General features: G+C 43.0%; 1 protein-coding gene across 1 annotated transcript in view; it reads left to right on the top strand.

Annotated features, from left to right (window-relative positions):
* Window positions 1-324: 324 nt before the first annotated feature.
* The window catches only part of LOC139332543 (putative nuclease HARBI1), a 73,766-nt gene continuing 57,596 nt past the window's right edge, over window positions 325-16,494 (top strand). The window contains exons 1-2 of the mRNA XM_070964568.1: window positions 325-589; window positions 746-913. Of these exons, the coding sequence (XP_070820669.1) occupies window positions 325-589; window positions 746-913 (433 nt within the window). The remainder of the gene's footprint in view (window positions 590-745; window positions 914-16,494) is intronic.

Here is a 16,494-nt window from a genome sequence, read left to right as displayed (position 1 = left end):
ATGATATGTTCAGCCACATGTAATCATTCAATTGCTGGCTGTTGAGGTGGTGTCTAGCAAACGGTGTGGGCTTCATTGATAATTGGCAGACTTTCTGGGGAAGACCTGAGGCCTGTACCATAAAGCTGGATTACGGTATAGCGAGATAACTTCAGGCTTAACCCTGGCTTTTTGGTACCATAAAGGTGGCTTACTTTCTATCGGGCTACGTTGCCGTGGTAACCTATGCTGAACACCTAACCTACTCCGGAGCAGGATCAGTTCAGGATAAGAGCTCAGCAGGTATAAAAGCCCCACCTACTGACCAATCAGTTCTCTTGGAAAATGGCCTGTCCGTTTTATGAGAACCCGGTGGATCTTGGTGCACAGCTTGTGCGAAGAGCACTCAGGCGCGAGAGAACATTTAGAGATCGCTGTAATCCGTTCGAATTGTCTGAACAATCACTGTACGAAAGGTACAGGTTTTCGGGAGAGGGGTTACAATACAACTGTCAGCTGCTGGAGCCTTACATCAGTAATGTAATGCACCGCAACCACGCGCTGACAGTCCCGCAAACAGTGTGCATTGCACTGAGGTTTTTTGCCACAGGTAATATATTTCTTAGTGATGTTTGGAATTATTATGATGTCTTTAAATCCCTCGTTGGATGGGTTACAGTACAAGCAAGCCACAGATAAAATGCCATTAATCAATTATTTGTAAGTTGTTTGTAAGTAAATCATGGATTGATTCATTCATTCATAGGTACTTTTATGTATTCTGTTGGCGATGCCGAAAACCTCGGGAAAAACATAGTATGTAGAGCTATTCATAAAGTCGCGGAGGCCCTGACTGAGCTTGTTGATGCATTCGTGGTGTTTCCCGGCCACCTGCCCACGCAATGCATCAAAGAGGGCTTTTATGACATTGCAGGTAAGCAAGGTTGATGTGTAATTTGCATAATGTAGACTAAGCCCTGGGATGTTTGCCGTTGTATATTGTATTGTATATAGCCTCCAACATGTAGGCCTACATATACATATGTTACATGTATAAGATATAGTAAGGGTACTGACCACTTTGAAGTATATTTTTATACTTATGTTTGATTTGCTCCCATGTTCTCTTTGCTCCACTCGGGTTGCATCTGAAATAATAAGGCTACAATCACATGCCATAACGAAAAATTTCATACACACATACATTTATGGAACACACAAATGTTACTGTAGTCAGATATACAATTTTGCCAGCAATCCTTGCGCCGTTTGGCAGCTGCAACTGTGTTGCTTTTTGCCTGGATTATTGATTTGTATTCCTCGTATTTATTAATTATTATTGTTTGCTCCTCCGTAGTGAAATATGCGGCTCAGGCTGATTTTTCCATGTTTGCGATTGGTCGCATGCAGCAAACTCCGCCCTTTTTATGTGAGCGCGCACAGATCTAGATTGGACAAGCCTGAATTGAATTAGTGAGTTGATAGCCGGCTTTATGGTACCGAAAATCCGGAGGGCGGATGTCTCGTTAAGTGAAGCCCGATAAGTAAGAGGAAGCCCGGCTAGGTTAATCAAGCTTTATGGTACAGGCCTCTGGTCTGATTAGATGAGACGGCATCCATCCCACTTTGGAGGGTGCAGCTCTCATCTCTAGAAATCTGACCGATTTTATTTATGAACCTAACCCCTGACAACTCAGTTGAAAGTTGAGACCAGGAGGCAGAGCTGCAGTCTTACATGCTTCTCTGCGCTTCCATTAGAGCAGTTACCCGCCCAACACTCCATAGATACCGTGTCTGCCCCCACAACCACATAAACTAAGTAAACCAAAAGTACAGAGGAGTGAAAGATAAAAATCTAATTAAAATTAAAACAACCACTGTACTAGTACAACAAGATAGGAGAATTAAATGTGGACTCCCAACATCAGATCTCTGTCCTCTAAAGCTGTTTTAGTAAATGAGTTAATATCAGACCATAATATTGATTTATTTTGTCTGACTGAAACCTGGCTGTGTCCTGAAAAGTATGTGAGCCTAAATGAAGCTACTCCTCTGAGCCATATTAACACTCACATTCCTAGTTTCTATCAGGTTTAGTCCTTAAAGCAGATAAAGTAATTACTGTAGGTGACTTTAATGTACATGTTGACGCTGATAATGACAGCCTTATACCAGACTCCTGTCTGATAGTGCTGTAGCTAAATTTGAGGATATGATCCCATCAGTATTTAATTCAATGGTATATCTCAATACAACAAAGGATTCCTATGCTAACGTTAGTCCCGCCCAGATTGACTACCTGGTTGATCGTGCTACAGGTTCATTGCGTATGACACTTGACTCTGTTGCTCCCCTAAAAAAGAAGAAAATTAAACAGAGGAGGTTAGCTCCATGGTATACTCCTCAAACCCGCAAATTAAAGCAAACTTCACGGAAATTAGAAAGGAAATGGCGTTCTACCAATTTGGAAGAATTTCGGTTCGCCTGGCAAGACAGTCTTAAAATATACAGGAAAGCCCTCCGCAGCACCAGGGCAGCCTATTACTCTGCACTAATAGAGGAAAATAAGAACAATCCCAGGTTTCTCTTCAGCACTGTAGCCAGGCTGACAGAGAGCCATAATTCTGTTGAACCATGTATTCCTTTAGCTCTGAACAGTAATGACTTCATGAGCTTCTTTAATGATAAAATTCTAACTATTAGAGACAGAATTCATTGGCTCCTGCCGTCAACAGGTACTGTTTTGTCTTCAAACACAGAAACCGTAGAAACTGTTACTCAGCCTGTCGCAGTTTTAGACTGTTTTACACCTGTCGACCTTCACCAAATAATTTCAATAATTTCATCATCAAAATCATCAACCTGTATTTTAGATCCCATCCCGACTAAGCTGTTTAAAGAAGCATTACCTTTAATTGACTCTTCAGTATTCGACATGATCAATCTGTCTTTATCAACAGGCTACGTACCACAGTCCTTTAAAGTAGCTGTGATAAAACCCCTACTTAAAAAGCCTACTCTTGATCCAGGGGTTTTAGCCAACTATAGACTGATATCCAACCTTCCCTTGCTCTCAAAAACTCTTGAGAAAGCAGTTGCAAATCAGCTGTGCGACTTTCTACACAAAAATAGTTTTTTTGAGGATTTCCAGTCAGGATTTAGAGTGCATCATAGCACAGAGACGCACTAGTTAAAGTTACAAATGACCTTCTAATTGCATCTGATAAAGGATTTGTCTCTGTACTAGTCTTATTGGATCTTAGTGCTGCAATTGACACCACTGACCATGGTATCCTATTGCAGAGACTGGAACACTTCATTGGCATTAAGGGATCTGCGCTAAGCTGTTTTAAATCCTACTTGTCAGATCGCTCTCAGTTTGTACGCGTTAATGACGACTCCTCTGTGCTTGCTAAAGTCAGCTATGGAGCTCCGCAGGGTTCTGTGCTTGGACCAATTCTATTCACCTTATATATGCTTCCTTTAGGTAAGATTATCAGGAAGCACTCAATAAATTTTCATTGCTATGCAGTAAGTAACGTTAGTATTTAATACTACATTGTGCAGTTTTTAGGCCGTCAAACCTTTATTATTCTTATTGCACTACATTCCGAACGTTCGGTAACCGTTCACGTTACACTTAACATTACAATGTATTTTGTACTTTAAAGGAAAAAGTGCGGCGTCTGCACAATAGTGACGGAAATGACAGGCGATATGAACCTGAGCAGGGGTAAGTTAATAAAATACACAGACATACAAAGGAAATATTCTGCAGAATGTAAGTAAATGTTAACGTTGTTTGTACTTTTTGTGTTTTACAGACTGAACTCGTCCCACAACGAAGTGGTAACGTCACACTTGACTTGTAAGTTTTTTGTTTTTTTTAAACGCTTTCTGTTGTGTCTTGTTGTTGTTGTTGTTGTTGTTGTTGTTGTTGTTGTTGTTGTTCTTACTGAAGTCTGTCTTAATTATTTCAAACCAATATATATTTTCTTCCAGCGGCCTGTAAGAGATATTATGAGACGGTGCGGAGGAGCTTCAGGTATGCCCAGCCAGCTCTTTCAGTTCAGACAGCAGCTGTGAAGATTTCAGCTTGCAGCAGACAGAGAAGGAAGCAGGTAAGAGTTACATGAATGCTGCTTTATTGTAGTGTAATGAAAAAATGGGCTGAATTTTATTTATTAGCTGCATTGTTTTTGACAAACATAGTTATCATGTGTTATTGTTTCTTAGCAGTACTAATATTATATTAATACCTGTATTTACAGCTGCTGGAAGCAAGAAGGAGTGTCCTAGCTCTCCCAACTCTGCCAGACACTGCAAGAGCGGCTGGAGAGCGACCCAAAGTATGTGGCGACACACCGCAAGAGGCTTCGCATCGAGTCCCCTTCAAAGCGACAGGCGGCAACTCAGTATGACCCAGAGGCAGCAAAGAAGCATTTCCAGAGGCCTTAGGCTCTTTTTTTTTTCATGCACCATGGACCAGCGGCATGGCCCAACCCAGAGACTCTTATCAGTGAACCCATCTGCACATTTCCTTGCTTTTTTTCCCCAGTAGTCACTGATTTTATTTGGTTAATGTGTGTTTGCCACAATTTCATTAAAGACTTTTTCGAAATGTTTCTGTCAACTGTGTTCTTTGTGTTCTACTGTGTGGTAGTGGGTGTAGTTTTTAGAAGGTGGATAGTCAAATAAATGAATCAAAAATAAAATATAATGCCTGTGGAATCATCCAATGTTGTTTGTGAAGACAGCAGGCCAGCCTGAGTAGATCAACGTCAGTAGTATTCATGTGCTATTAGAACTACTGGCACCTTCGCGGAGGCGTGAATAACCACGCCCCCCGTCGACAGAGGGTCCGTTCCTACAATATTTTGAGTGGGTGAACTTCCCCGTAAACTGGTCGTACATTGCCGATAATCAGCGAACTTTGCGGGGGTTTACTGGTCGTAAATGTGGTTTTTCATGCTGTGATAGCAGTTATGGATGGCATTGCGCTGGCCTCCAGCACCACTGTAAAGAATCTGGGAGTTATCTTTGACCAGGACATGTCTTTTCACTCCGATGTAAAACAGATTTCAAGGACTGCCTTTTTTCACCTACGTAATATTGCAAAAATCAGGCAAATTTTGTCTCAACGTGATGCAGAAAAACTAGTTCATGCATTTGTAACTTCCAGGCTGGATTATTGCAATTCCTTACTATCAGGCTGCCCAAATTCGTTGCTGAATATTCTGCCAGACACTTCAAGAGCGGCTGGAGAGCGACCCAAAATATGTGGCGACACACCGCAAGAGGCTTTGCATTGAGTCCCCATCAAAGCAACCGGCACCAACTGTGTATGACTCAGAGGCAGCAAAAAGGCATTTTCATGGCCCAACCCAGAGACTGTGTGAACCCCCACATTTCCTTTCTTTTTTCTCCCTTCCCTTGTTCATGTGTGTGGCACAATTTCATTAAAGACTTTTTTCAAAATGCTTCTGTCAACTATGTTCTTTGTGTTCTACTGTGTGGTAGTGTAGAAGATGGATTGCCAAATAAATCAATGAATCATATATATACATAAATATAACAATATAAGAATTATTTTTAATATATTAATATATTATATAGTAATCAATTTAATATGTATCTATTATTATTATTATTTGTGGCACACAGATGACCAATAGCAGCAGAGTTGTCATCCAATCACATGATCGCTCACTCATGTGATTGGAGTTGCTGTCCAATCACATGATGGTTTCCTTTTAAAATGCCTGTGTAGATCAACGTCAGTAGCATTCATGTGCTAATTAGAGCTATTTGCACCTTTGCGAAGGCGCGATTAACTAAGCCCCCCGCCGAAAGATGGTTCGTTTCCGACGATATTCGGAGCTAGCGAAGTTCCCCGTAAATTTGCTGTAAATCGCCGAAAATCAATGAACTTCGCGGGAATTTATGGGTCGAAAATGTGGTTTTTCATGCAGCGCTGGTACTGAGGATCCTGGTGAGGAAAATCGCATAAAGGGGCCATCCACACCAAGAGGCACCACTGTCTGCAGACATCGGGAGCACCGCCATGGTGTGGAGGGCCCTCATGAGGAGACACTGGAGCTACTAAGAAAATAAAATGCAGTCTAACAGTAGTGTCTAAAAGTAATAAGAGCTAAGAGATAATTCAAAGAAATAAAATGCGCAAAGACTTAAGATAAGTGAATTAAATGGATGGAAATCAATTAAAAACAAATAAATAGATAAATGAACAAATAAAATCAATTAAACGCCAGACTAAAAAGGTATGTCTTGAGCCTCCGCTTAAAAATATCAATGGTCTCTGAGGCCCTGAGGTTCTCTGGCAGGCTGTTCCACTGATAAGGGCCGTTTTTGTCTTAATTCGTGGAATGGTTAAAAGGCCGGTACCAGAGGACCTCAGGGTCCGCGATGGCTGATATGATAAAAGCAGGTCAGATAAATTCAATTTCAATTCAATTCAATTCAATTCAATTTTATTTGTATAGTGCCAAATCACAACAGAAGTTGTCTCAGGACACTTTCCATATAGAGCTGGTACAGACCAAGCTCTCTTATCTACAGAGAACCAACAATTCCCCCATGAGCAAGCACTTGGCGACAGTGGCGAGGAAAAACTTCCTTTTAACAGGCAGAAACCTCGGGCAGAACCACACTCTGGGTGGGCGGCCGTCTGCCTCGACCGGTTGGGTGAGAGAGGGAGAGCAAGAGAGAGGGAGAGTGAGACAGAGAGACAGACAGACAGACTGACTGAGACAGACAGACAGACAGACAGACAGACAGACAGACAGACAGACAGACAGACAGACAGACAGACAGACAGAAATGCAGTCAGAGAGAGAGAGAGAGAGAGACAGAGAGACAGAGAGACAGACATGCAATCACAGCAACAGTGACAGTGGATGTAATAACAGTAGTAGCAGTTGCAGTGGATGTCAGGCAGGGCCAAGGCAGGAGACGCAGCTGCAATCCACAATCCAGATTCAGCCACTGTGTAACCTGCAAGACGACCAAGCACAGAGACTCCAGGGAAGGAGCTAAGTTAGTAACACGCCGTGGTAGGACATGAAAGCGTACAGATGGAGAGGGACAGAAGGACAGAGGAGCTTGGTGTATCTTTGGAGGTCCCCCGACAGTCTAATCCTATAGCAGCATAACTAGGGGCTGGTCCAGGACAAGCCTGAGCCAGCCCTAACTATAAGCGTTATCAAAAAGGAAAGTTTTAAGCCTACTTTTAAATGTAGAGACAGTGTCTGCCTCCTGGAAAAGACTGGAAGATGGTTCCACAGAAGAGGAGCTTGATAGCTAAATGCTCTGACTCCTGTTCTGCTTTTTGAGACTTTAGGAACCATAAGTAGACCTGCATTCTGGGAACGCAGTGTTTGAGTGGGGCAATAAGGTACTATGAGCTCTTTAAGATAAGAAGGTGCCTGGCCATTTATGGCTTTGTAAGTAAGGAGGAGAACTATAAACTCTATTCTAAACTTTACAGGGAGCCAGTGCAGAGTGGCTAGTATTGGAGAAATATGATCTCTCTTCCTGGTTTTTGTCAGAACACGTGCTGCAGCGTTCTGGAGCAACTGGAGAATATTCAGCAACAAATTTGGGCAGCCTGATAGTAAGGAATTGCAATAATCCAACCTGGAAGTTACGAATGCATGGATAAATAAAATGGCCCAAGATTGTTAAGACATTTACAAGAATCTTAAAATCGATCCTGAAGTGGACGGGGAGCCAATGCAGCGATTCTAAAACTGGGGTAATATGCTCCCACCCTCTGGTCCTCGTCAGCACGCGAACAGGTCAGTTCTGTAATAATTGTAGGCTATTGATGTTCTTTTTAGGAAGACCAGAGAGCAGGGCATTACAATAATCTAAACGACTCGAGATAAAAGCATTCATTCTTAAGATGGTAAAAACCTATCTTCGTAATATTCTTTATGTGGGGAATAAGTGAGCTCAGAGTCAAGAATAACGCCCAGGTTCTTTACACATTGTGAGGGTTTAAAATCTTGTAGTTTTGGTAAAAGTGTCTCTCCATGGCCTTCAGGACTGATGATTAAAACCTCTGTTTTATCCTGGTTGAGCTGACTTTATATCTGAAATGCAGTTAAGAAGGGCATCAAGTGGCCTTGTGTCATCAGGAGACACGGCGATGTACAGCTGCGTATCATCAGCGTAACTGTGGAAACTGATGCCGTGTCTCCTGATGACATCCCCCAAGGGAAGCATGTAAAGATGAAAAAGAAGTGGGCCTAAAACTGACCCTTGGGGGACCCCACATTTAATTTCATGTGTTCTGGAGGAACGTGTATCCATACTTACAAAGAAAGATCGATCTGTGAGATTGGAGCAGAACCAGTTAAAAACAGTACCAGAGAGGCCAACCAGGTGCTTCAGTCTGTTTAATAAAATGTGATGCTCTACTAAAGGCAGTGCTAATATCCAGTAAGACCAATACTGTCAGTTTTTGGTTATCTAAATTGCACCTGGTGTCATTTAAAATCTTTAAAAGTGCTGTCTCAGTACTGTGGTTCATCCTAAAACCAGATTGAAATTTCTCAAAAATATTGTTTCTCATTAAAAAAGAATTTATTTGGTTAAAAACAGCTTATTCTAAAATTTTACTTAAAAAAAAATGGTAAGTTGGATACAGGTCTGTAGTTGTTAAAAATGTTGTCGTCTAGATTGCTCTTCTTCAGAAGGGGCTTCACCACTGCCGTTTTATAGGCAGTGGGGAAGACGCCCGTCTGAAGAGAGCAATTGACTATGTTTAAAATCTGTTCCTCAAAGAATTCATAAAATGTCTTTAAAAGTGATGTGGGAATTGGGTGTAAGAGGCAGGTTGTTGGGTTTACTTGGGAGAAAACTCGACCAAGGGCCCTTGCATCAACGAGGTTAAAACTCTCCAGTGTTTTCTCGGGTAAAAGCAGTGATCCAGGTGTATTAAGAACAGCATTCTGATGGGATAAAAGACTGGATCTGATGTTGTCTTACTTCTGAAGTGGTCTGCAAACTCCTCACAGAGGATCTCAGTTGGTATCGTGGAGGATTTATTAATATCAGTGCTGGTTAAAAGATCAAAGGTGGAGAAAAGAAACCTTGGATTGTTTTTATTGTCTGCAATGAGTTTTGAGAAAGGAGCCCTTCTTGCCAGTTTGACTGAGTTATAGTAGGTTTTGAGTTGATCCCGGTATATATCATAGTGAACTGTTAATTTGTTTTTTCTCCACCTTCTTTCTGCACTCCTGCATTTCCTTTTCAGTTTTTTGATGTTGTCATCTCTCCAGCGTTGTGTTTTCTTTGTTCTTATTGTTTTAGTTAAAAGTGGAGCCACTGCATCTAGTGATGTCTTTAACTTGTTATTAAAATCATCAACAATAAAATCACAAAGTGCAGGTAAAACTTCAGCAGGAGTGCTCTGTAAAATCTCAATAAAATTAGCAGCCACTTCAGAAGTAAGACAGCGTTTCCTCACCGTTCTCACTGGGGCCTCCTGATGGCTGAAGCTGGTGAAGTTAAAAAACACACAATAGTGGTCAGACACAGCCAGGTCAACAACAGAGGACACACCAGTGGACAGGCAGTAGCTTATGACCAGGTCCAGGGTGTGTCCTCTGTTGTGAGTTGGCTGTGTAACGTGCTGGTTAAAATCCATGCAGTTTAAAATGTTTAAAAATTCTCTGGATGTTGCGTCCGATCCGTTATCAATGTGTAAATTAAAATCACCAGTTATTAAAATCCTGTTATAAGTTGAGTGCACGATTGAGAGTAACTCTGAGAACTCACTGATAAAAGCTTTGGAATAGCGGGGTGGCCTATAGACTGTAATACAGAGGATAGGGGGACTGCTAAAAACAAATGCATGGTGTTCAAAGGATGTGTAACTGTTAATTTTTTTTTTTAATTATTCATTTATTTAACCTTTATTTAGCCAGGTTAGTCCTGTTGAGATTAAGAATCTCTTTTTCATGGGAGATCTGGCCAAGACGGTCAGCAGCAAAAACACAAAGTTGCAGGCAGAGACACACAGGGAGACAAAGTACAATTCACAGTCACTAAAATTTGCATAAAGAAAAACTATCAATAAATCAAGACGAGTGTTTCTGAGAGTAATTTGTACAAATGGTCAAGCTAAAAACATTGACATCCCATAGAAACTGCTTCCAAGTCCTTCATTTTAGATTTAAAAACATTTAACGACACAAGCTCCTTCAGTTTTAAATCATTCTGCAACAAATTCCAGGCTGAGGGTGCAGAATACCCAAAGGCCCTTTTCCCAGTTTCAGTCCGAGCATTTGGGACAGAGAGCATAAAGAGGTCCTGAGAACGCAGTGAATACTGCCCGGTGTTTTTCTGCGTGATGAAAACACACAGGTAAAATGGAAGCAGACCAAGAATTGCCTTGTATATAAAGGTATACCAATGTAGGAGCCTATGGGTCGCCGGGGGGGGGGCATCCTACCCGAGAGTACAACTCACAGTGATGAGTCAGTGCTTTACAATTTGTAATGAACCTTAGGGACGCATGGTGGACTGTATCAACCATATGGAGACATTGAGCAGAGGCATGCATGTACAAGAGATCACCATAGTCTAATACAGGTAAAAAAGTTGCAGCAACTAGACGCTTTTTTACATTAAAAGAAAAACACAACTTATTCCGAAAATAAAAACCCAGTTTTAGCCTCAGTTCTTTCACCAGGTTCAGCACATGAGGTTTAAAATCAAGGGAGTCATCGATCAAAATACCCAGGTACTTGTACGAGTTAACAACTTCTATCTCCTTTCCATCAACAGTGACCACCACAGGTACATTTTGTAACCTAGCCTTTGAGGTGGTAAACAACATAAGCTTTGTCTTATCTGCATTTAAAATACAACAGGGAGCCAGTAGCCGCAAAATGCTCATTAAAACAGTTCAAAATTTCCATTTTGTTATGAATAGCAACACAATCCTTCATAACAAAGTTGGGCACTGTTAGAGAATGATTGCTGACAGAAAAGGACTTTATAGCTTTCCAAACTTTCCTTGGATCATTTAAATTTTTTGTAGTGACAGACAAATAATATTCAGGTTTTGCTTTCTTGATAAGAGAGGAACATTTGTTTCTCAGTTGTCTGAAAATAGTCCAGTCAGTAGCAGAACCTGTTGCCCTTTCCTTTGCCCAAGCCACATTACGTGCATGAATAAATTCAGTTAGTTCAGGGGGAAACCAGGGGTTATCACGCCCCTTAACTCTGTATCTTCTAAAAGGTGCATGTCTATTTAAAATTTGTGTAAAACCATCATAAAAAAAAATGTCCATGCTGCTTCAACATCAGGGATCTGCTCTATTCTACTCCAATGAAAATTAAACAAATCATGAAAAACTCCCTGCTCATTTAAGTGTTTAAGATCCCTCTTCAAAATAACACGTGGCTTGGATTTAGGGATTTTAGTGTTTCTAGTAGCAGCAACAACACAATGGTCACTTAAATCATTGCAAAAAACACCAACAGCTGAAAATTTATGAGGAACATTAGTCAGGATCAAATCAATTAGAGTGGATCTCTCGGGCTGTTTAGGATTTGGCCGAGTTGGTGAATTAATCAACTGGGTAAGATTGACAGAGTCACAAGAAGATTTAAATTCATCTAAAACTGGCTTGAGCCAATCCCAGTTAAGATCACCAGCTAACACAATTTCATTATAATTTAATTTGGATAAAAGGTGCATCAAAGACTGCAACGCATCACTCAGTGCAGATGGGGTCTATAACACTGAACAACAGTTAAACAGAGACCCCTAGACAATTCTATACTCACTGCCAGAAATTCCAGCTGTTTGCTGAGTGATTCAGTCAGAATTACCCTAACACAAAATTTAGATTTTACAAAAATGGCCACACCACCACCTTTCTTTGTTCTGTCAGCACGATAAACATTGTATCCATCTATGTTAATGTCTCTATCAGTGACTGATTTTGTCAGCCATGTTTCTGATATTACAACAATGTCCGCATCTGTTGATTTAATCCATATTCTGACCATATCCACTTTAGACAACAAGCTGCGCACATTGAGATGAATGATTTTTAGCCCTGACAGAGATTTAAAATCAGATGGTGTCTGAACACACTGCAGGTCAGGGCCCAGATTAGGTTGCACATTACCAGATATAAGCAAAAGCAAAACAATCAACCATCTCCGTTTGACACAATTACATGTGGAAACTTCGTCATCTCATATTTCTGGTCCGACTGAGATTTCTCATTGAATGTAAAACAGTCATTTAAAGTCAGAAGGCTTTGAAGGCGGGGCAAGTCTTTGGGCAAAGTTTGTGAAATGTTTATGTCCTGTGCCAAACACTTCGGGGTTTGCACGGATTTAAAAACAGTCAAAGCTCAAGTGCCTCCATACGCAATGTCCTGCAGGCGAAACACATTGTTAGATAGTAGAGTCATGAGAAACGCCATTCTCATTGTCCAGCGAGAGATAGTGTGTGCGTGTGTGCGTACCTGTGCGAGTGTGTGTGTGTGAGACAGAGACAGCGCAATCAAGCCCACTGCAGGCCGTCAGCCAAGCCGCGCAGTCAAGGAGGAGGAGAAGGTATGCGTGTGGTGGGGAGGCCAGGTGGCGAGGCAGGTGAGAGCCTGAGATGCCTGGAGGATTTTTGCAACCCCGGAGCGCTGGAGAGCAGGCTGCCGGTAGAGAGGGGTGGGAACCGGAGTAGGAGATGCAGTGGCAAAGCCCAGGAGGAGAGGCCAGGCAGGTAGAGCCGGTGAGGTGCAAGAGGACCCAGTGGCCAATACGTAGACCACAATCAGATTCAGACAATCGGATCAGTTTAAATCCAATTTGATGAGCCAGAAAGGGGAGACTTTTGCAGAGAATAGTGTGCATATATGCACTATGAAGGTTCTTTGCTTAATTTAAATGAATGTTAAAAGAATAAGAGCATTATTAGTAAAAACAGAGGACACATAACAGACGTGCCGCCATCTTAAAGGGAACTTCGTGAGAGTTAAGAGATTTCAGAATAAAAGATGCAGTCCCTACTCCCCTACCTCCCCTGGTAGAAAATAAAAAGTTAAAATCAGGTGGACAGGCCTCAGTGAGGCAAACTCCTGCCTCAGAACCAAGCCATGTTTCTGTGAGCAATAAAATATCAAGCTTATTATCTAAAATCAGATCATTTATGATAAAAGTCTTGTTTGAAAGAGAGCGCACGTTCAGCATGGCCAAATTAATGTCCCTGCCGAACGCGCGCACCTCACCGCCTCCACAGGTCCGCGGCACCAAGCAGCTCCGTAAAGCCACCCGGGGCCGTGGACCAACAGAGGCGGGCCTATGTGGATGGGAATGGCGTGAACTGATTTTTACTGGGATGGGGTAGTGAACAGTGGGGATATGGTCGCGGTGGGGGATAGTGGGTCCATGGGGGGCGGTGTTGAGTGAGGCAGGACTACGAGCTGCCACAGAAGGTGGAGAGGAAGAGGTCTGGAAGGGGGTGTGTGATGTAAACGGGCGTCAGTCACGTGCAGCGCGTGTGGCAGATTGCACTGCGTGTTGCAAATTAGCAGCTAGCATAGTGCTGCCCAATTTGTTTGGGTGTAGACTGTCTGGCCTGTATGAGGAATAGCGATTCCAAAATAGATTAAAGTTGTCAATAAAAGCCACAACACAGTCTCTGCAGGCGGAAAGCAGCCAGGTATTGAGGCTGAGCAGACGGCTGAACCGCTCAGCTCCATGGGCCAGTGTTGGGATTGGGCCGGAGATGAAGACGGCGTAATCTGTGCTGCACAGGAGTCTAAAAAGGTCTTTAAAATCAGCTTTCATCTGCTCAGACGGCTTACACGCAGTATCATTGCATCCCACATGAACAATAATCTTGTTAACCGTACCGGGCAGGGAGCGCAGAAGCTCCGGAAGTTCATTTAAAATGACAGGTACAGTAGCACCTGAGAAGCAGCGAGTGACAGCATTGAAAAAGTGGACATGTCTAATTATGGAGTCACCCACAATTAAGGTGGTTGGAGGGAAAAGAGGACAAGGGGGTGCCGGTGTTACCTTGTCCCCATTGGACTGGGATCGGGTTCCCTCTGGTTGCTGCTGCTCGGGAGCAGCACGGTGAGAGGTCTCCTGTGAGTGCCGGCGCACTGCTTCCCTGAGCAGCCTTCGCCACGCCGACAAGCCAGCAGAGCGGGGTGCATTCCGGCCCGGCTCCAAGCGATTTGAGGCTGCAGGGATGAGTTCCGCTGGAGCAAAAGAGGAGACACCAACTTGAGCCTCGGTGAAGAGAGCGCCGGCCGAAGCTGCCGCGATGGAAACAGCGGCCCGTTCAGGAACAACCTCCGGCTCCGACTCCGGCTCCCGGGTCAGCGGGGGGAAATCCTCCAAGCTCAGGACATCGTACCGGTTGGACAGCTGAAGTTCACCGAGGGGTTGCAGGCTGGTCCCGTCTGCCTTCCTGCCTGGTACCGTGGTCCAAGGCTCTTGCTGCGGGGTGGAACTACGCGCTCTGTGCCTCGGATTTGGGGTAAAATCCAGAGCAGCAGCAGACATACGCTTAAGCTTTGCACCCAGCAATAGCCAGCGGTCATCAGACTGGAGACATGGTGGGACCAAGGCAGCCAACCCGGTTGAAGTTGGATTATCCCCGAGGCCAAGGGAAGGCTGAGAGACAGAGGCGGCCAGATGGTTAGCATCCGCAACCGGGATGGTAGAGACCAACTCGGAGTTGACCGGCAGACCAGCGCCCAGTGTGATCAATGAGTCCAGGAGCTTTTCTTCATTCCGGATCCAGCAAAGATCGAAGATAAGGCACTTGAGTTGTGCAATGGCCTGGGATTTTTGGAGACAGCCATCACATCTGTGTAGGGAGGTAAGTGGAGTCACCGTAGTGGCAGCCATGGATGTAGCAAGCGCCACCACTTTCAAATTTTCCGCCATGTTTGTGTCCGCCATGTTTGTGTCCGCCATGTTTTGGCTGGCTGCCCACACAGAGCCTGGTTCTGCTGGAGGTTTCTGCGTGTTAAAGGGAAGATTTTCCTCACCACTGTCACCAAGTGCTTGCTCATGAGGGAATTGTTGGGTCTCTGTAAAGAGTTTGGTCTGTACCAGCTCTATATGGAAAGTGTCCTGACACAAATTCTGTTGTGATTTAATTGAACTCAACTGAACTGAACTGAATTTAAATTGTATGTGATTCAATCACTCATTGCCAAAGACAACTAATGACAATTTTTTTGCTAATGCTTTGGTCATGACTGGCTACTTTTATTTTATTTTAAGAAGGAAAGCAGAAGCACTTAAAGTTAAAAAAAAATATCACAATAGATATTGTATCACGGCCTTAATATCAAAGTATTATTGTACCATGAATATTTTTTTTATATTATTGCATCCCCTTGAAATATACAACAAAAAAAAGATTTGTACACTTAAAAGAACCAATCCAGAAATAGTTTGACATGCTGCGAGACTTGAAATATTCTATTGCCTCAGTGCATACAGGTCATTCTTACCTACCATATGTAACTGCAATCACAAAATCATCACTAAGCCAATCATATGAATGATAATCATAGTTTCAGCTCTCTAGTCATTTTACCTTTATCTCACAATATGAGTGCACTGTTATTCAAGATAACTTCATCCAGGATTAACAAATTAGTCCTCAAATTGCTTTTCAAGATCCAATTAGGTGGAGGGAAATAAAAAGGAAGTGCGCATGCCTCACAGCAAGAAGGTCGCAGGTTCGATTCCCGGGTCGGGCCTTTCTGTGTGAAGTTTGCATGTTCTTCCCGTGCATTCGTGGGTTCTCTCCGGGTACTCCAGCTTCCTCCCACAGACGAAAAACATGCTCATTAGGTTGATTGGTGACTTGCCCCTAGGTGTGAGTGTGAGTGTGAATGGTTGTGTGTGTGTGCCCTGCGATCAGCTGGCGACCGGCCCAGGGTGTACCCCGCCTCCTGCCCACTGACAGCCGAGATAGGCTCCGGCCCCCCCGCGACCCCGAAAGGGATAAGTGGCATAGAAAATGGATGGATGGAAATAAAAAGGAATATTTCAGTCTGATATTTTCCTGCATTTTCCTGGCTCAGTTAAACCACATTTAAAGAACAGGGCCCTGGAGATGAGAGAAATTTTAGATTCCAAGTCAGGCTCTCATACCAATAATCTTTGCTGAAATCATGCAAAACTTGGCATCTTTAAAATGAGTTCTGCAGAGGATTGCATCCCAACTTCTCAGCAGACATCATTTGATGTTGGCAGCACATATAGTGAATTTCATATCCTTCTTGCAGGCGGAAAGTCAGCTCTGTCAAATAATCAAGACGAATGAAGTTGATGCTTGTGGCATTCACTCGGCATGTGAAACCTAATTTTAGAGCATACAGTCTAACTGTCTGAAATGCTTCCTCTGATCAGGACAACGAACAACTTCGCCCGAAAAAATATGCCGCAGGACAAACTGTTATTAAGGAAACATCTGTCTGATAAAACAGTAACTAT

This window comes from Chaetodon trifascialis, chromosome 6 (genome assembly GCF_039877785.1).
Source record: "Chaetodon trifascialis isolate fChaTrf1 chromosome 6, fChaTrf1.hap1, whole genome shotgun sequence".
In the NCBI taxonomy this organism is placed as follows: Eukaryota; Metazoa; Chordata; class Actinopteri; order Chaetodontiformes; family Chaetodontidae; genus Chaetodon; species Chaetodon trifascialis.
The sequence above is the reverse complement of the archived record's forward strand: the minus strand, read 5'-3'. Positions and strand labels throughout refer to the sequence as shown.